The following is a 21,572-nucleotide window of genomic DNA, read 5'->3' on the forward strand; positions in this document are numbered from 1 at the left end:
TTTTTTTTTAGTAGAGATAGAGTTTCACCGTGTTAGCCAGGATGGTCTCAATCTCCTGACCTCGTGATCCGCCCTCCTCAGCCTCCCAAAGTGCTGGGATTATAGGCATGAGCCACTGCGCCCGGCCCAGCTTTGCTTCTTGTAGTCCATAAGTGAAAAACCATTGCTACAAAACCCGGCCACCACTCCTGCCCTTTTGCAGAAGAGTAAGAAACAATGAAATTCAAGTATTCAGGACCATTCTTCTTAGGAAAAGCATGGGGTTCTGGGCAGAACATCTTCCGTATCTTATATAAATATAACATGTATATGTTATAAATTTAAATAAAATAAATTTTATTTAATTTACTTATTTAAAATAAGTTATAAATTTATATTATCAGTCATGTTCCCTTGTAATAAATACTAAGCACTGCCTTTTCCTTTGCCTCTATCACTTACAAGGCAGTATGAGCCGGGTGCAGTGGCTCACGCCTGTAATCTCAGCACTTTTGGAAGCCAAGGCAGGAGTATTGCTTGAGCTCAGGAGTTCAAGACCAGCCTAGGCAATATAACAAGACAACATTTCTACTAAAAATAATGCTTTTAAAAAATTAGCCAGATGGGATGGCACTATAGACCCAGCTTCTCAGGAGGCTGAGGTAGGAGGATCACCTGAGCCCAGGAGGTTGAGGCTACAATGAGCTGTGTGATTGCATTACTGCTTTCCAGCCTGAGCAACAGAGCAAGACCCTGTCTCAAAAAATAAATAAATAGCCAGGCACAGTGGCTCTCACCTATAATCCCAGCACTTTGGGAGGCTGAGGCAGGTGGATCACCTGAGGTTTGGAGTTCGAGACCAGCCTGACCAACATGGAGAAACCCCGTCTCTACTAAAAATACAAAATTAGCCAGGCATGGTGGCCATGCCTGTAATCCCAGCTACTCAGGAGGCTGAGGCAGGACAATCGCTTGAACTTGGGAGGCAGAGGTTGCGATGAGCCGAGATCACGCCACTGCACTCCAGCCTGGGCAACAAAGAGCGAAACTCTGTCTCTAAATAAATAAATAAGGTAGTGTGCACAGGAGGTCTCACTTGTTAAAAAAAAAAAATTGTCACTGGCCAGTTTTGGTTATTATGCAACAGGTCTGGATCAAAGTGTTATGATAGTATTAAAACCACAACATTTAAATCATCCATAGTATTTAGCTGCATAGAACTAGAAAAGTTCCAACAGAAAATTAACCTCAAAGCAAAAAAAAAATTGTAAAGTATTTTTTTGTTTTTTTTGTTTTTTTTTTGTTGTTGTTGTTGTTGTTTGAGACAAAGTCTTGCTCTCTTGCCCAGGCTAGAGTACAGTGATACAATCTCAGCTCATTGCAGCCTCTGGCTCCTGGGTTCAAGCATTTCTCCTACCCCGGCCTCCTAAGTAGCTAGGACTACAGGCACGAGCTACCATGTCTGACTAATTTTTGTATTTTTAGTAGAGTCGGGGTTTCACCATGTTGGCCTGGCTGGTCTCGAACTCCTGACCTCAAATGATCCGCCTGCCTCAGCCTCCCAAAGTGGTGGGATTACAGACATGAGCCACCACGCCCAGCCAAAAAAAAAAAAAATTTTTTTAAATAGTTGTCAGGAAATATTTTATACTGAATAATTAGATTGCAGATTAGAAAATAACAGGCTGGGCACATAATCCCAACACTTCGGGAGACCAAGATGGGAGGATCGCATGATGCCAGGAGTTCGAGACCAGCCTGGTCAACATGGTGAGACCCCATCTCAATTAATAAAAATTTGTTTTTAATTATTTAAAAAGAAAAAGAAAATCACAATAGAACCAAATGTATCTATTACTTCCTTCTCAAAACATGTTCTAATTTTTGTGGGATTACAGCATCAGGATTTACTTCTCCAAATGTGTCTTAAAGATTTTTATCTTCTCCCATTTTCTTTGTGTGTTTTAGTGAAAAGTCTGTCCCCATCTCCTGAGTCCTCGGCCTCGCCAGTTCCATCCACTCAGCCGCAGCTCACAGAAGGATCACATTTCATGTGTGTGTAGTCTTAGAAGAAGTACGTCATTTCCCTTTGCATTTGTGCTTTAGTTTTTTACTTGAATTTTATGACTCATCTGTTGGTTTAGTGAATCAAAACTGGGATTAGTTCTGGACTGTACATAGGGATAGTTGGCAGAACAAGTAGGCATATCTTGGAACCAGGGTCGGTAACAGATTGCTAACATTGGCTCCTCCGATGATTTGCTGTGTGACAGCATTTTCTTTGTCTCTTATTTCATCATCCAGAAAAACAACAAAATTTGGAGGGTATGGCCTGTGCCAAGACTTGCAGTGTTGTGCAGCTGTGCTTCTACTTAATGTTCCTTTCCATAGCGACCTGAGAATTCTGTTTAAGTCATTACACGTTGACTATGTAATGGTTTTTACAGTTAGGGTGACATGTCTGCCCACTGGGAATTTGCTAATTATTGTAAATGACAATGAAATGTTTATGGTACAGCCAACTTGATGGAATATTAAAATCTTTAATGTCTATCTGATATTATTTCTAAGTAATTGAATTCTATTAAGTCAGGGAGGTAATTACTAAAACCATGGATGGTATCAGGGAGAAGGAATCCTTTCTTGAACAATGTTCCTTAGAGCACAGATTTATAATTGAGAATAGTTTCCTGAATTCTTACTTTTAAACTTTCTAGACAATTGCTAATTTTAACCTAGAATTTAGTACTTATAGCGTACTCTTAGAAGTTTTTTAACTTTTTATAAAAGCTCTGGTGTAGAGTAAGAATGTTATGCCTTTTTCTGCATTTTCTTTCTCACAGCATCTACCATATCTAGTAAAGTTTGGTGCTTTAGGATTACTACCATTTTCTGCTGAACAGCAGCAGAAACATATAGAGACATTATAAGCATTAGTACTAACATCTTTTTGTTTTTTTATTTTCTTGTTTTTTTTATGTTATTTCTTTTTTCGGAGATGTCACCCATGCTGGAGTGTAGTGGTATAATCACAGCTCACTGCAGCCTTGACCTCCTGGGCTCAAGCAGTCGTCCTGCCTCAGCCTCACAAGTAGCTGGGATCACAAGTGCACACCACCACACTCGGCTGATATTTCGATTTTCTTGTAGAGACGGTCTTACTAAGTTGTCCACGCTGGTCTCAAACTCCTGAACTCAAGCTACCCTCCCACTGCATGAGCCACTGTGCCTAGCCTCTTTGATTTTCACATTCTCAAAATATTTCTTTTATTTTCTCTCCTTTTTTTTTTTTTTTTTTTCGAGGCAAGGTCTTACTCTGTCACCCAGGCTGGAGTGCAGTGGTGCAAGATCATGGCTCAATGGCTCACTGAAGGCTGACCTCCCAGGCTCAAGCAATCCTCCCACCTCAGCCCCCTGAGTAGCTGGGACTACGGGTGTATGCCACCATGCCAGGCTAATTGTTTTGCAGAGATGGAGTTTTCACCATGTTGCCCAGGCTGATCTCAAGCTCCTGAGCTCAAGTGATCTGTCCGCCTCAGCCTCCCAAAGTGCTGAGATTACAGGTGTGAGCCACCACACCCAGCCTTTTTTCTTTCTTTTCAAGTATTTTTTTAATTTCACTAGCTTTGGATACAAGTGGTTTTGCGTTACATGGAAGAATTGTATAGTGGTGAAGTCTGAGATTTTAGTGCAGCCATTACCCGAGTAGTGTATGTTGTACCCAATCCTTCACCGACCTTCCACCCTCTCCTTTCTGAGTCTCCAAAGTCCGTTATACCACACTGTATGCCTTTGCATACCCATAGTGTAGCTCCAACTTATAAGTGAGAACATATGATATTTGGTTTTCCTTTCCTGAGTTACTTCACTTAGAATAATGGCCTCCAGCTCCATCCAAGTTGCTGCAAAATACATTATTTTGTTCCTTTTTATTGCTGAGTAGTATTCCATGGTGTATATAAACCACATTTTCTTTATCCACTCCTTGGTTGGTGGGCTCTTAGGTTGGTTCCATACCCTTGGAGTTGCAAATTGTGCTGCTATAAACATGCATGTGCATGTATCTTTTTTATGTAATGACTTGTTTTCTTTTGGGTCGATACTCAGTAGTGGGATTGCTGGATCAAATGGTGGATCTACTTTTAGTTCTTTAAGGAATCTCCACACTGTGTTCCATAGTGGTTGTACTAGTTTACATTCCCACCAGCAGTGTAAAAGTGTTTCCTTCTCACCACATCCATACCAACATCTGTTGTTTTTTGACTTTTAAATTATGGCCATTCTTTTTTTTTTTTTGAGATGGAGTCTTGCTCTGTCACCAGGCTGGAGTGCAGTGGCGCGATCTTGGCTCACTGCAACCTCCTCCTCCGGGGTTCAAGTGATTCTCCTGCCTCAGCCTCCCCCGTAGCTGGGACTACAGGCGTGTGCCACCACACCCAGCTAATTTTTGAATTTTTAGTAGAGATGGGGTTTCACCATGTTGGCCAGGCTGGTCTCGATCTCTTGACCTCATGATCCGCCCACCTCGGCCTCCCAAAGTGCTGGCGTGACCCACTGCACCCGGCCAATTATGGCCATTCTTGCAGGAATAAGGAGGCATCTCATTGTTGTGTACCTTCTTTTGAGAAATGCCTATTCGTGTCATTTGCCCACTTTTTGATGGGATTATTTGTTTTTTGTTTTTTTTTCTTGCTGATTTGTTTTGAGTTCCTTCCAGATTCTGGATATTAGTCCTTTGTTGGATGCATAGTTTGCAAATATTTCCTCCCATCCTGTTTTCTGGAATCTACTTCCTTTCACACCTTATTGTAGGAACTATAATCTGTGCCCTTTTTTTCAGCCCAAAGTTTTTTGTTGTCTTTTCATATTTGTAACTTTTATTTGAGATTATGTCTACCTGGAACCTCAAAGAGGCTTCTGTTTTTGTCAGTTGGTATCTGTGCAGGACTGAAGTGCTTGCTGGAGAGTTACAAATAACCTAACTGTGATAGTCTTACTTGTGTTCTGCCTTTGTCACTTGTGGTTAAGCCTTTTTTCTTTTCTTTTCTTTTTTTTTTTTTTTTGAGACCAGGTCTCACCCTGTCACCCACGCTGGAGTGCAATGGTGAGATCTTGGAGCCTTGCCCTCCTGGGCTTAAGTGATCCTCCCACGACAGCCTCCCAAGTAGCTGGGACCACAGGCCTGTGCCACCAAGCCTGGCTGATTTTTTGTATTTTTTGTAGAGTAGGGGTTTCACCGTGTTGCCCAGGCTGGTCTCAAACTCCTGAGCTCAAGCACTCTGCCCGCCTCAATCTCCCAAAGTGCTGAGATTACAAGATTGAGCCACCACGTCTGGCTATGTTTAAACTTTTAATTTAATATGTTTAGAAATGACTGTTGAGGCCAGGTGCAGTAATGCCAGCACTTTGGGAGGCCAGGGCTGGTGGATCACTTGAGGTCGGGAGTTCAGGACCAGCCTGGCCAACATGGTAAAACCCCATCTCTACTTAAAAATACAAAAATTAGCTGGGCATGGTGTCAGGCGCCTGTAATCCCAGCTACCTGGGAGGCTGAGACAGGAGAATCGCTTGAACCTGGGAGGCAGAGGTTGCAGTGAGCCGAGATCACACCACTGCACTCCAGCCTGGGTGACAGAACAAGACTTTATCTCAAAAAAAAAAAAAAAAAAAAATCTGGGTGTGGTGGCCCACACCTGTAATCCCAGCACTTTGGGAGGCCGAGGCAGGCAGATCACCTGAGGTCAGGAGTTCAAGACCAGCGTGACCAACATGGAGAAACCCAGTCTCTACTAAAATTACAAACTTAGCTGGGCGTGGTGGCACATGCCTGTAATCCCAGCTACTTGGGAGGCTGAGGCAGGAGAATCGCTTGAACCCAGAGGCAGTGGTTGCAGTGAGCCGAGGTCGTGCCATTGCACTCCAGCCTGGGCAACAAGAATGAAACTCTGTCTCAAAAAAAAAAAAAAAAAAATGGTGACTGTTGCTACTGGTGACATAATAACACAAAACATAGGAAAAATAAACATTGGACTCATTTGATTTCATCTATGTAAAGAGTTGATGACCTCTTAGTAGAAAAATGTATACATTAAGAGCCATTCACATAATATTTTGATTCAATAAACAGATTATGACTGTACACATATCCTTCCAATAATAAAGGATATTCAGAGTTAAAACTCAAGTATATTTCCAGGTTCCTTAAATTGTTATAGGATTTTATTTTGTTTTCTTCTTATTCCAAGAGCAGTGGCATACTGTAATGAGGTATGATTATTGTCGGATATTTTCTAGTCTTATGGTATGCAACTACCACAAATAACTAAAGGCATGAAAAGTTGTATTATTTCATATCTTCCTATTATGTATATGCCATCTTTCTGAACTAGTGGTTTTGGCAGGGTTTAGGAAACCTTTACAAATGACACTACTATGTAGGCAGCTCAATAATTATTACGTATTTTAGTGGAGTTATGCAAATGTTTGCTCATTTTGTTGATCTTTTGGATTCAGCTACGTTTGGTACTTTTTTTTTTTTTTTTTTTTTGCAGTTGCAAGATTTAATAGAGTGAAAACAGAGCTCCCCTAAAATGGGAGGGGACCCAAAGGGGGTTGCCGTTGCCAGCGGTACATTTTTTATTCTGTATTGCTATTTATAATTGCATTATGTTGGCCGGGCACAGTGGCTCACGGCTGTAATCCCAACATTTTGTGAGGCCGAGGCGGGCGGAACACAAGGTCAGGAGATCGAGACCATTGTGGCCAACATGGTTGAAACTCCGTCTCTACTGAAAATACAAAAATTAGCTGGGCGTGGTGGCATGCACCTGTAGTCTCAGCTACTCTAGAGGCTGAGGCAGGAAAATCACTTGAACCCGGGAGGTGGAGGTTGCAGTGAGCCAAGATTGCGCCACTGCACTCCAGCCTGGCGACAGAGCGAGACTCAGTCTCAAAAATAATAAGAAGGCCAGGTGCAGTGGCTCACACCTGGAATCCTAGCACTTTGGGAGGCCGAGGAGGGCGGATTGCCTGAGTTCAGGAGTTTGAGACCAGCCTGGGCAACATGGTGAAACCCCGTCTCTACTAAAATACAAAAAATTAGCTGGGTGTGGTGATGTGCACCTGTAGTCCCAGCTACTCAGGAGGCTGAGGCAGAAGAATTGTTGGAACCCGGGAGGCGGAGGTTGCAGTGAACTGAGATCGTGCCACTGCACTCCACCCTGGGCAACAGAGCAAGACTCCGTCTCCAAAATGATGATAATAATAATAATATTGAAGAGAAGGAGGAGGAGGAGGAAGGAAGAAGAATTGCATTACATTATGTTTCCTTGTGGGGCCAGATATAGTGGCTCATGCCTGTAATCCTAGCACTTTGGGAGGCCAAGGCAGGCAGATCACTTGAGGCCAGGGGTTCGAGACCAGCCTGGCCAACATGGTGAAACCCCGTCTCTACTAAAAATACAAAAATTAGCCAGGCATGGTGATACATGCCTGTAATCCCAGCTAGTTGGGAGACTGAGGCAGGAGAATCGCTTGAACCCAGGACGCAGAGGTTGCAGAGAGCCGGGATCATACCACTGCACCCCAGCCTAGGCGATAGTGATACCCTGTCTCAAAAAAAAAAAATTGCATTATGTTTCTTTGCTTTGTGAATTAAGCTATGGAAATGAAGAAAAATATCCTTTGATTGTATTGTATTTTAGGATTTTCATGGCCATGCTTGTCAGTTCTGTTGTTACAGAATGTCACCCTTAGTTACTTTGGGGAATGGTAATTAATTAACGTTGCAGGTGTCAAAGTAATTTCCTCTCTCTTATTTTTCAGCTATACTGACTTCTGTTGAAACCATTCAAAGCTAAAGACATGGACCTTCAGCAGTGTAAGAAGATATTGTACAGTATATTTTAAATCTATGAAATTCATAGTTCTGATGCTTTTGGTCACAGAGCATCATTTTATCACTTCTGGAAAATGTTTATTCCAAAACAGCTTTAATGGCCCATATGTACACTTCGTAATCTCAAGGTTATTATTCTGACACCAGCTTGCTGCTATGATTTCAGAGCACATAAGTAAAGGTGCTTTTTAATGTGCAGTCTATTTCCAGAGCTTACTTAGTTGCTGATTTCCAGATTTCGATGTTTCTTAAGTCTAGGTGAATTTATATATATATTTTTTTGCTTTTCATTTTCTAAAGTTAGTTATTATTTCCATTGAAGCTTGTTTTCTTTTTTTTCTTCCCATTTTAGCTACTGCAGTGCTTTTGTTTCACACTTGATTTGTAAAAATTTTATATATATATATTTAAAATGTGCCATTTTATTGCTAAGTGAAGTATGTCCTGTTTTCTGCTATAATTCTTTCTCAGTCAGATTGCAATGTCAGCAGTTACTGCCACACTCCTGTCAGCTTAAACACAAATGTTACCGCTTATCTTTTCTTAAAAAAAAAAAAAAGTGTAGGTATTTTGAAGTACTGGGCTTATATTTCATTGGAATACATGTGTACAGCAATAAGCAGGTTTCCAAATCCAGTACTTAGTTTGTGTACAAATGTAATTATGTTCATTGTATATATATTATACAATGAGCACATGTAATGTATTAAAGGCTACTTACTATTGTTTAAATGCAAATGTTCATATCTCATTTCTTTTTTTATCATGTTAAATAAATGTTGATGTTCTTAAATCAGAGTTAGAATTTTTGTTCTTTCCATCCAAAATTGAAAGTCTTAAGACTCAAGAGACCTCTAGAAGAAAAGGTACTCTGTTAATTTTATAATCCTAGACAACATCTTAAAAGATCCTTGTCAGTCCAACCCTCCCATGTCAAAGTTGAGGACCTTGAGGCTCAAAGAGATCAATTGACTTGGACACAATTTAATGACAGAATTTTGACCAGACTGTAGTTTTTTCTGACTTTTTCTCTAAGTACATTACATTAGCTCATTACCACTAGAGGAGTTTAGTTTTGTGAAGTCTTTTACCACGTTTCTATTTGCTTCCATGTTTCAGAAAGTAACTTCAAGCATCAGTAGTCCTGCCCTGTTTAGGGATTGGACTTTGAGAGAGGTGTGTAAGGCAGCTATTTGTCTGACATGGGTAGCTAGAAACCGTTTCATCGTAAGTAGGACCCTCAGAGATCATTTTCTCTTACAATACATTCTTTGCAGATGTTCACGCTCTTCAGAATCAATTACATTTTCTTCCCTCTGTAACCTTTTGTTCATGCTATATATTGTTCCCAGAGTACACGGAAATTTGATGCTTTTGGATTCCTGCATAAAATGGCTGAAACTAAATTGGCATTAGTCAGTCTTTTTTTCCTCCCCATCCTATGTTAAAGAGGATTTAGATTTAATTCAAAATGCAAATGTCTAAAAATTCTTCTGCAAACACAATGAAATGAAAATAGATACAATGTATATTGGGAGGTGAAAGAAAACAGAAGTTAAAATGGACACCTCTCTGTGTCCATGTACATATGTGTAATATGTTTACACATACTACCTTTCTCTAAAGATGTCACACAAAAGTCTTCTCAAAAGAAATAGTCACCAAATTATTATTTCCCTTTAGTCATGATACAATGATTGTTTCAGATCCTTTGTCAGCGTGTTGGGGAACACTTGCTATTATTCGGGTTTTGTTTGGGGTTTTTTTATTTTTATTTATTTATTTTTTTTTTTTTTTGAGATGGAGTCTTGCTCTGTCACGCAGTCCGGAGTACAGTGGCGTGATCTCGGCTCACTGCAACCTCTGCCTCCTGGGTTCAAGCAATTCTCCTGCCTCAGCCTCCTGAGTAGCTGGGATTGCAGGCTCATTTTGGGGGTTTTTTGGGGGATTTTTTGAGATGGAGTCTCGCTCTGTCGCCAGGGTGGAGTGCAGAGGCCTGATCTCAGCTCACTGCAACCTCCACCTCTTGGGTTCAAGGGATTCTCCTGCCTCAGCCTCCCGAGTAGCTGGGATTACAGGAGCCCGCCACCACGCCCAGCTGATTTTTGTATTTCTTTGTTTTGTTTTTTTGAGATGGAGTCTCGCTCTGTCGCCCAGGCTGGAGTGCAGTGGCACGATCTCCGCTCACTGCAAGCTCCACCTCCCAGGTTCACGCCATTCTCCTGCCTCAGCCTCCTGAGTAGCTGGGACTACAGGCGCCCGCCACCATGCCCGGCTAATTTTTTGTATTCTTTAGTAGAGACGGGGTTTCACCATGTTAGCCAGGATGGTCTCAATCTCCTGACCTCGTGATCCACCCGCCTTGGCCTCCCAAGTGCTGGGATTACAGGTGTGAGCCACCGCGCCCGGCCGATTTTTGTATTTTTAGTAGAGATGGGGTTTCACCGTGTTGGCTAGGATGGTCTCAATCTCTTGACCTCGTGATCCGCCCACCACAGCCTCTCAAAGTGCTGGGATTACACCGAGCCTGGCCTAATTTTTGTATTTTTAAATAGAAACGGGGTTTCACCATGTTAGCCAGGCTGGTCTCAAATTCCTGACCTCGTGATCCACCCACCTTGGCTTCCCAAAGTGCTAGGATTACAGGCATGAGCTACCGCGCCCAGCCTTGTTTGGGTTTTTGTGGGAAGGGAGTATATGTGTGTGTGTGTCTCTTTGGTTTTATTAAGCACAACATTTTTTAACTATTCCAAGAAGGAAAAATGTTCCTTACTGGGATCCCTAGAAGCCTAGGAAATATGGAGAAAGCAGCATGAACTAGTTGTGATTCTTGTCAACATTTCAGAAAGCCAGATGAAAATCATTTATTCACAAACAGTAAGTCCATCAGGCACAGTGGCTCATGCCTGTAATCCCAGCATTCTGGGAGTCTGAGGCAGGTGGATCACCTGAATTCGGGAATTCGAGACCAGCCTGACCAACATGGTGAAATCCTCTCTCTATTAAAAATACAAAAAGTAGCCGGGCATGGTGGCGCGTGCCTGTAATCCCAGCTACTTGGGAGGCTGAGGCAGGAGAATCGCTTGAACCCGAGGTTGTGGTGAGACAAGATCGCATCACTGCACTCTAGCTTAGGCGACATAATGAAACTCTGTCTCAAAAAAAACACAAAAACAGTAAGTCAGCACAGATGCTTATTACATGCCATAACAAAAAGGAATACTAGTTCTTCAAAATTTTTAATTAGATCAGTACCTTCCATCTTACCCAGAGTTTGCCTTATCTAACTCCCCCTTACTGGAGTGGTGCACACACAGTCCTGGAAGTGTGGAGACTAATGGTAAGGAAGGCAGACGGGTTGGCATGACCTTTACTTCAGGTGGGGAAATCAGCATGAGGGAGCTACTTCCCAGAGGCTTGGAAGCTTGCTCTGAAGTTCTTAGTGCTCACTATCCTGGTGAGTTGATGGCTGTCTTCGTCCTCAGTGTCCTGTTGGGTTGATGGCTTTACAAGTCCCTCATACCTACCTACCCCCAGTTTATAGAAAGATGACAGTCATACTGCTATGGTGATCAAAAATGAAACATAACATTTTTTTGCTGGCATACCCTCAAAATTGTTTTTAAAAACTCAGCTGGGTACAGTGTCTCACATCTGTAATCCCAGCACTTTGGGAGGCTGGGATGGGAGGATCACTTGAGGCCAGGAGTTCAAGACCAGCCTGGCTGACATAGTGAGAACCCATCTCTACAACAAAAAATTAAAAAATTAGCTGGGTACAGTGGTGCATGCCTGTAGTCCTAGCTACTCAGGAGACCAAAGCAGGAGGATCACTTGAGCCTGGGAGATGAAGGCTGCAGTGAGGTGTGATTGCACCGCTGTACTCCAGCCTGGGTGACAGAGCAAGACCCTCTCTAAAAAAAGCAAAAAACAAAAACCAACTCTGTACCTCCTTGTACATTTTCAAGTTGACATCTACAACTTTTCATAAATTCAAATAGAAGAAAAGGGCCAAGTGCGGTGGCTCACGCCTGTAATCCTGGCACTTTGAGAAGCCAAGGTGGGTGGATCACTTGAGGTCAGGAGTTCAAGACCAGCCTGGCCAACATGATGAAACCTCGTCTCTACTAAAACTGCAAAATTTAGGCAGGCATGGTTGGGGGTGCCTGTAATCCTAGCTACTCAGGAGGCTGCAGCAGGAGAATTGCTTGAACCCGGGAGGCGGAGGTTGCAGTGAACCAGGATCATATCACTGCACTCCAGCCTGGGCAATACAGCAAAACTCAGCCTCAAAAAAAAAAACAGAAGAAAAGGATGCAAGTTCTGACATACTGTCAATACTGCCTTTTTTTTTTTTTTTTTTTTTCTGAGATGAAGTTTTGCTCTGTCCCCCAGGCTGGAGTGCAATGGCAAAATCCCAGCTTACTGCAACCTCTGCCTCCAGGGTTCAAGCGACTCTCCTGTCTCAGCTTCCTGAGTAGCTGGGATTACAGGTGCCTGCCCACCGTGCCCAGCTAATTTTTGTATTTTCAGTAGAGACGGGGTTTCATCGTGTCAGCCAGGCTGTTCTCGAACTCCTGACCTCAAGTGATCCTCTTGCCTCGGCCTCCCAAAGTGCTGAAATTACAGGCATCAGCCACCGTGCCTGGCCCAATACTGGCTTTTTAAATAAATAGTTACATCGGTCTTTATTTTATTTTATTTTGAGACAGAGTTTCACTGTTGTTGCCCAGGCTGGAGTGCAATGGTGCAGTCTCAACTCACTGCAACCTCTGCCTCCTGGGTTTAAGTGATTCTCCTGCCTCAGCCTCCTGAGTAGCTGAGAGTACAGGCACCCGCCACCACTCCTGGCTAATTTTTTTGTATTGTTAGTAGAGATGGGCTTTCACCGTGTTGTCCAGGCTGGTCTTGAACTCCTGACCTCAGGTGATCTGCCCACCTCAGCCTCCCAAAGTGCTGGGATTACAGGCGTGAGCCACCATACCCGGCCCTATACCTTTTTTAATAGGGGTTTTACATCATTCCTTTTTCTTCTTGAACTTTTATTTTTACTTCATTTCTCTTATACTTTGTCACAATAAATTATGATATGTTTATGACTTTAGTTATTTCTAATTCCATCCATCCATTTCTGTGAAATCTTGTTCCTTGGACATTACAGTCATTCACTTCTCACCACCCTGGAGGATTTTACACCCTGAGGTAAGTATGATTCAGAGAAGTAAGTTTTTCATGTGTAAAGAAGAGCTCATGTGGGGCCGGACCCGGTGGCTCATGCTGGTAATCCCAGCACTTTAGGAGGCTGAGGCAGGTGGATCACCTGATGTCAGGAGTTCGAGACCAGCCTGACTAACATGGTAAAACCCCACCTCTACTAAAAATACAAAATTAACCGGGCGTGGTGGCACATGCCTGTAATCCCAGCTACTCGGGAGGCTGAGGCAGGAGAATTGCTTGAACCTGGGAGGTGGAGGTTGCAGTGAGCCGAGATAATGCCATTGCACTTCAGCTCCGTCTCAAAAAAAAAAAAAAAAAAAAAAAACTCATCACAGGACCTCTGGAGCCTTGGGCCAGGAAATCAGAGAGAAGGTAACTAGAGACTGAGTTCAAGAAAATTATGAAAATTCTTCTCGCTCACAAACCCTAGAGATGTTTCTGTGTACTGATTTGAAGAAAGCTGTCCCAGACTATTTGGCCTCTAAAATATTTGTAAGTTTATTGATTTGTGCATACTTCTCACTTTACCCACAACAAGGTTTTGTTTTGTTTTGTTTTTTGAGATGGTTTTGTTCTGTCACCCAGTCTGGAGTGCAGTGGCACAATATTGGCTCACTGCAACCTTTGCCTCCCAGGCCCAAGCGATCCTCTTACCTCAGCCTTCCGAGTAGCCGGGACTACAGGCACATATCACCACAGCTAATTTTTGTACTTCTTGTAGAGATGGGTTTCACCATGTTGCCCAGGCAGGTCTCAAACTCCTGGGCTCAAGCAGCTTCTCACCTCAGCCTCCCAAAGTGCTGGGATTACAGGCATGAGCCACTGTGCCTGGCCCAAAACAGTTTTATATAGATTTGGCATATGGCAGAGAGACTCACTTTTGAGCAACTGTATGAATGTGTAAGGAATAAACTGATTCACTTAATGCAGGAACAAATGATTTTTTTGTTATGCTAAAGTAATTTGGGAGTTTTCCCAGAACTGTTTCTGAAAAATGGATCAAATGCTTCATGGATAGGTTGAAAATAAATCTTTAAAATGTATGATTGGTATTTTAAAGGCAGAAATTTTAAATTTTTTATTTAATTTTAAAATTATTTACAGTGAAAAGTCAACCGAAAACAAAGTAAAAGGCTGGGTGAAAGGCATGGAGAAAATATGGCAGGACTAGTTTATGTAATTCAAGCCTGAGACAACACATTTAAGAACAGGAGATAGAACCCCCAGCTATGTCCCGGCGCTCAGTGACTCACCAGCTTACTGGAAAGTCCCTCGAGTCCTCTATTAACTAGATTCAGAAAAGCCTACCCAATCTCTTTGAGTGAAAGCTCACTCATTCCAGCCCTTCCCTAGAAGGAGCTTCACCTTCATTCTTCTGGTGTGGGAAACAGTATAGGCGATTATTCTAGCTTGGCAGGAGGGACCCTCCACCAACTCTGCTGCCAGGAAGCCAGAGTTCCTCCAGAACACCCTGTTGCTGCTATGGGACCTCATTGTATAGTGGGGAGGAGCACAGAGGCTGGTGCTAGGCTACCTGAGTTGGAACTGAGCTCTGCCACTTTTACTGTGTGTCCTCAGGCCAAGGTATTCATCCTTCCTAAACCTAAGTTTTTCCACGAAATTGGTCCGTGTCTTAGTTTGTTTTCTGTTGCTTATAACAGAACACCTAAAATGGTATCTTATAAAGAAAAGGAATATATTTTTTACAGTTCTGGAGATTGAGAAGTCCAAGGTCAAGAGGCCGTGTCTGGCGAGGGCTTTGTTGCTGGTGGGTACGCTAGAGAGTCCCAGGGAGGCTCAGGGCATCACACACAATGAGAGGCAGAGCGTGTCACTGTGCTGACACGCTAGCTCAGGCCTGTCTTCCACATACAAAGCTGACAGTTCTCCAGTGATAACCCATTCATTCATCAACCCACGAATAAATGAATCCCTGGCCTCGAGATCCAGTCATCTCTCTCAAAGGCCCCTGCCACATTGAGAATTAAATTTCGACATGAGTTTTGGAGTGGACTAATACTCAAACCATAACAGCCTACTAAGAGTTATTACAATATATGGTTGTAAAGACTAAATACGTTAACACATCAGGTGTAAAATAGTGCCTAGCAGCATATAAATACTTGTTACCATTAGCCGTTATTCACTAAGGCTAACCTCATCTAACTGTAATTGTTTCTAAGTTTACCAGAGCACTGTTGTTAATCATCTTAGTTAATCAGCATTTAATTTTTATTTATTTATTTATTTAGAGACGGAGTCTTGCTCTGTCACCCAGGCTGGACTGCAGTGGCGCAATCTCAGCTCACTGCAAGCTCCACCTCCCGGGTTCACGCCATTCTCCTGCCTCAGCCTCCCAAGTAGCTGGGACTACAGGCGCCTGCCACCACGCCCGGCTAATTTTTTTGTATTTTTAATAGTGACGGGGTTTCACCATGTTAGCCAGGATGGTCTCGGATCTCCTGACCTCGTGATCCACCCGCCTTGGCCTCCCAAAGTGCTGGGATTACAGGCAGGAGCCACCACGCCCAGCTGTTAATCAGCATTTTAAAACTGGGTCACATGCCAGGAGCCGTGGCTCACCCCTGTAATCGCAGCACTTTGGGAGGCTGAGGCAGGCAGATCACCTGAGGTCAGGAGTTCGAGACCAGCCTGACCAACATGGCAAAACCCCGTCTCTACTAAAAATACAAAATTAGTTGGGCATGGTGGTGGGCACCTGTATTCCCAGCTACTTGGGAGTCTGAGGCAGGAGAATTGCTTGAACCCGGGAGGCAGAGGTTGCGGTGAGCCGAGATCGCACCATTGCACTCCAGCCTGGGCAACAAGAGCAAAACTCCATCTCAAAAACCAAACAAAACTGGTCACAATTTAGAATGCATCAGACTCACCAGAAGGGCCTTTTAAAACTTTCCTATTGCTGGGCCTCATCCCTAAAATAACTTATTCAGTCAGTCTGGAGGGAGATCCAAGAATTTGCCTTCTAATAAATTCCCAGGTAATACTAATGCTGATAGTCCAACATCACTTTGAGTTCTAGTCACTTTGAGAATTGGCATATAGTAAGTCTCTGTGTTGTTTATTGGATTTTTGTTTTATTTGTGGGGATAAATTCAGGAGTGTTTATTTACAAAGGTATGCACAGAGTATAGAAGGACTGAAGATTGATAATCCATGAGCTGTTTTCACTCCTAGGCTCAAAGGGAAGAGGGGAGGAGTAACTGGAATCCACAGGAAACAATCATTTGAGAGAAGCCCTTACGCTCTTTTCAAGAGACACAGCCAGCCTCGGTGTGAGCAATCTCTACAAGGATCGAGCCAAGAGAATAAATACTTTGATGGCATGCTTCCTTGACACAATTTCTTTCTTTTTTTTTTTTTTTTTTCTTTTTGAGACAGAGTCTCGCGCTGTCACCCAGGCTGGAGTGCACTGGCGCAGTCTCAGCTCACTGCAACCTCCACCTCCCAGGTTCATGCCATTCTCCTGCCTCAGCCTCCCAAGCAGCTGGGAATACAGGCACCCGCCACCATGCCCGGCTAATTTTTTGTATTTTTAGTAGAGACGGGGTTTCACCATGTTAGCCAGGATGGTCTTGATCTCCTGACCTCGTGATACACCCGCCTCGGCCTCCTAAAGTGCTGGGATTACAGGCGTGAGCCACCACGCCCGGCCCCTTGTCACAATTTCTTAATGGGGCTCCCACTGGCTGAACCCAACAGGATTCAAAGGTCACAGGAGTTCTGCTGGGTGTTGCCAGGAACTCCTGGGGATCTCCAAGACCTTTTCAGGAAATCCCATGAAGTCACGACTGTTTTCATAGTAATGGTAAGATGTTATTTGCCTTTTTTACTCATTCTCTCAATAGTGAACAGTGGAGTTTCCAAAAGGCTGCATGGCCTGTGATATCTCAGCAGATTGAATGCAGAAGCAGATGTGAGTATCTGTCTTCTATTAACCCAGATATTAAAGAAAGTTATAAAAGTGAAAAACAGCGTCTGTCTTCTCAGTTTTGTTTTGGAACATAGAGGTTTTTATTTATTAAAAACTATGTTATTTATATTAAGTTATAGCGGGTTTATTGTTATTTTAGATGAATGAGTAAATATTTTAAACATTTCTCAGTTTTCACTTCCACTGCAGTGAATACACATAGATGTAACCTACACAAACAAGCTATCTAGGGTCCTCAATAGTTGCTAACCATGTGAGAACCCTGAGACCCCAAAAGTTTGGGAACCACCCATATAGTCCATACAGCTTGGCCTCCTGTGACAGGGCACTGCTGAAAAATGTGAGATCTGGAGGTGCAAATAGAAGATATCAGCTCATCCCAGCCAGGGCAACATACAGAGACTCTGTCTCTACAACACAAATAATTAAAAAAACAACCTAGCCGGGCATGGTGGTGCACGCCTGTTGTCCCACTTACTTGGGAGGCTGAGGTAGGAGGATTGCTTGGGCCTGGGAGGTCAATGCTGCAGTGAGCCATAATTGCATCACTGCACTCCAGCCTGGGTGACAAAGTGAGACCCTGTCTCAAAAAACAAAGACAAAAAAAAATAATATATTAGCCCATCTTCCCAAGGAAGATGCCAATCGCTGTTGCCGCTTCCAAATCAGCAGTAGTCTGCGTGTGTGTGTGTGTGTGTGTGTGTGTGTGACGGAGTTTTGCTCTTGTCGCCCAGGCTGAAGCGCAACGGCATGATCTCGGCTCACTGCAACCTCTGCTTCCCGGTTTCAAGCAATTGTCCTACCTCAGCCTCCCGAGTAACTAGGATTACAGGCGCCCCACACCATGCCCAGCTAATTTTTTTTTTTTTAGTAGAGATGGGGTTTCACCACGTTGGCCAGGCTGGTCTCAAATTTCTGACCTCAGGTGATCCGCCTGCCTCGGCCTCCCAAAGTGCTGGAATTACAGGCGTGAGCCACCACGCCCGGCCTAGTCTGCTGCTTTTTTTTTTTTTTGAGACAGAGTCTCGCTCTGTCGCCCAGGCTGGAGTACAGTGGCACGATCTCCGCTCACTGCAAGCTCTGCCTCCCGGGTTCACGCCATTCCCCTGCCTCAGCCTCCCGAGTAGCTGGGACTACAGGCGCCCGCCACCACGCCCGGCTAATTTTTTGTATTTTTAGTAGAGACGGCGTTTCACCACGTTAGCCAGGATGGTCTCGATCTCCTGACCTTGTGATCCGCCCGCCTCGGCCTCCCAAAGTGCTGGGATTGCAGGCGTGAGGCACCGCCCCGGCCTGTAGTCTGCTTCTTGAAGTGAAAGCCCCAGTGTCTAAGAATGCTAGCCTGAGCCTGTAGGTTCCCCTTGGGCCCTGCAGGCTGAGAATCACTCACGGAAAATGATTTGGAAAGGCAGAGACCATACATGCAAAGGTCTAGACAGCCAGAGTCTCCCTAGATTCTCTGTTCTTTTTTTTCTGTGTCAGCTTCAGCGCATACTTTTGGCCCTGCCTCTGTCCCCAGGTGTAACGGACTTAGAATCTAGCCCTTATAACCAGTCAAAACTTATTTTTATTAGCCCTGGGTGATTACGAAAACATGCGTTAAAAATGGATCGGCCGGGCGCAGTGGCTCACGCCTGTAATCCCAGCACTTTGGGAGGCCGAGGCGGGCGGATCACAAGGTCAGGAGATCGAGACCATCCTGGCTAACGTGGTGAAACCCCGTCTCTACTAAAAATACAAAAAATTAGCCGGGCGTGGTGGCGGGCGCCTGTAGTCCCAGCTACTCAGGAGGCTGAGGCAGGGGAATGGCGCTAACCCGGGAGGTGGAGCTTGCAGTGAGCGGAGATCGCGCCACTGCACTCCAGCCTGGGCGACAGAGCGAGACTCCATCTCAAAAAAAAAAAAAAAAAAAAATCGATGAAGACTCGACTTGTTATTCCATGTCAAAATGGAGTGGCACCCACGAAAAAAATCCATGTTATCTATCCAAATTATCATATTACTTGAAATGTGTGATTTATGTGGAGGCATTTGTGTTGCTTATAAGAAATTACTGTTCTTTGCCTTATTAGGCTATCTGGGTCTACCCAACATAAGAAAATGAAAGATTCGTCACACTGTATTTGAAGTAGCAACCAAAGCTGTCCAGAAACTTGTTCAGCATATATGCCTTAAGTAGCAGATGCTGAAGGGACCCCAGTTTTTTTTTTCTCACCTAGATTTTTGCCAAGTGTTTTGGGGGTTGTGCAGCATCTGAAAGCGGGCCAAAGAGCAGGCCTGAGACAGAGTTAATGCCTGTAATACCCTCTGGAAAATAGCAGGGACATAATGGAGTTGCTAACATTTCAAACCGGTTGGCTTCTAGCCATATCCCCGAAAACTGTCCACAAGCAAAGATGAGGGAAGCAGCTGCTTCTAGTCAAATTCCCTAACTTGAAGTTTACAAAAGAAGAAATACAAGCATTGGATAAACATATGAACAGATGCTCAGTATCTGTGGTAATCAAAGATATGCAAATTGAAATGATGAGATATCCTTTTTTACCCATCAGATTGGAAAAGACTAAGAAGAGTGATAATGCACAGAGTTAGCAGGATGTAGGGAAAGCCATGTACTCATATGGGAATGGTGGGAGTGTAATTGATAAAACCTTTCCAAAGCCTTACAAATGTATCCTCTTTGACCCAGCAATTCTACTTCTGGGAATATATCTCCAAGAAATCACCTGGTGAGTACCCAGAGGCATTTCGCAGTTTGTTTTAGATGTGGTTTAAATACAGGGTCTACTTATCTCTGGCCTGGCAGGTGCGGTGGCTCACGCCTGTAGTAATCCCAGCACTTTGGGAGGCCAAGGCGGGCAGATCACCTGAGGTCAGGTGTTCAAGGCCAGCCTAGGCAATATGGCAAAACCCCGTCTCTATCAAAAAATACAAAAATTAGCCAGGCTTGGTGGCACACGCCTATCGTCCCAGCTACTCGGGAGGTTGCAGTGAGTCAAGATTGCACCACTGCACTCCAGCCTGGGTGACAGAGCGAGACTCTGCCTCAAAAATAAAATAAAATAAAATAAGTAAGTAAATAAATAAATACAGGGCCTACTTATCTCATGCCATAAGAAGTCCAACGTGGGGAGGGAGTGCAGGGCTTGCTGGAGACTCCAGGGTGCTATGAAGAAGCCAAGCCCCTCTCTCCCTGTTCTATCAGCAGTGATTGCTCCAACTCAGGCATTGCCACCTGTGCAGAACGGGAAGCCGAAGAGGCATTATCAGCTGTCTCCTTTTATGTCTCTGTGCTGTTGTGAAATATATATTAGGTCTTCATCTGGTTTCCTGCTCCTAAAATTCTTGGAATCTCCATAGTGATGAGTGTTTTTTGAGACAGGATCTTGCTCCATCACCCAGGCTGGAGTGCAGTGGAGCAATCACAGCTGACTACAGCCTTGACTTCCTGACTTCCTGGGTCCAAGCAATCCTCCAACCTCAGCCTCCTGAGTAGCTGGGACCATAGGTGAATGCTGCCTCACCTGGTTAGGTTCTTGTTTCTTTTGGTGTTTTTTTGTTGTTGTTGTTGTTTATTTTTTTTACTTCTTTTTCTTTTCTCTTCTTTTTTTTTCTTCTCTTCTTCTTCTTCTTCTTCTTCTTCTTTCTTCTTCTCCTCCTCCTTCTTCTTCGTGTGGTTTTATTTTGTTTGTTTGTTTTATAGGGACGAGGTCTTGTGATGTTACCCAGGTTGGTATCAAACTCCTGGGCTCAAGCAATCTTCCTGCCTCAGCCTCCCACAGTGCTGGATTACAGGTGTGAGCAACCACTTTTAGCCAAAGAGTGTATTTTATCTGCTAATGAGAAGACTCATAGCTGGGGCTCCTAGATAGGCTCTGGTTGGGGATTCGTTGTCAGGGGAACCAACTAGATGACTAAAGGGTTGGACCTCTCAGCCCCACCCCTAGACCTATGGGGAAGGGAGAAAACCTGAAGGTTAAGTTGATCAGCAATGGTCAATGATTGAATCAATCTTACCTGATCCATGAAGCCTCCATAAAAGACACGGTTCTGATGAGCTTCCAGATGATTGAATGTATGGAGGTTCCTGGAGAGTGTGGAAGCTCCACACCCCTTACCCCATACCTCACCCTATGCATCTCTTCATCTGTATCCTTTATTATAAACCATCAACATAAGTGTTTCCCTGAGTTCTGTGAGCCCTCCTAGCAAATTAATCAAACCCAAGAGAGGGTCATGGGAACCCTGGTTTGTAGCCAGTCAGAAAGTCTGGGGAGGCACGGACTTGTGATTGGCATCTGAAGTGGAGGCAGTTTTAGTGGGGCTGATCCTTCCACCTGTGGGAGCGGATGCTATCTCCAGGTATGCAGTGTCAGAATTGAATTAGAGGACACCTAGCCGGTATGCGCTGGAGAATCTGCTGGAGGTTTGCTTGGTGGGCTGATGGGGAGAAATCCACGCACATTTTGGTGAGCAGGTGTGCTATGTCATATTGAGTGGTCTCAACACAGTCTCACATTCTCACTG

At 43.9% G+C, this 21,572-nt stretch overlaps 1 protein-coding gene across 32 annotated transcripts in view; it reads left to right on the forward strand.

Moving 5' to 3' along the window:
• The window catches only part of PLEKHA5 (pleckstrin homology domain containing A5), a 245,060-nt gene extending 236,391 nt beyond the window's left edge, over nucleotides 1-8,669 (forward strand). For 11 of the 32 annotated variants that reach the window (XM_031000717.3, XM_063693839.1, XM_055358393.2 and 8 more), the window contains 2 exons: nucleotides 1,948-2,053; nucleotides 7,804-7,824. In XM_031000717.3, the coding sequence (XP_030856577.2) occupies nucleotides 1,948-2,042 (95 nt within the window). In that variant the 3' untranslated portion in view covers nucleotides 2,043-2,053; nucleotides 7,804-7,824. Of the gene's footprint in view, nucleotides 1-1,947; nucleotides 2,054-7,803 lie in introns of all 32 variants that reach the window. The other 21 variants (XM_055358395.2, XM_055358403.2, XM_055358405.2 and 18 more) reach the window with 4 other exon arrangements.
• The last annotated feature ends 12,903 nt before the right edge of the window (nucleotides 8,670-21,572 follow it).

This window comes from Gorilla gorilla, chromosome 10 (assembly GCF_029281585.2).
Source record: "Gorilla gorilla gorilla isolate KB3781 chromosome 10, NHGRI_mGorGor1-v2.1_pri, whole genome shotgun sequence".
In the NCBI taxonomy this organism is placed as follows: domain Eukaryota; kingdom Metazoa; phylum Chordata; class Mammalia; order Primates; family Hominidae; genus Gorilla; species Gorilla gorilla.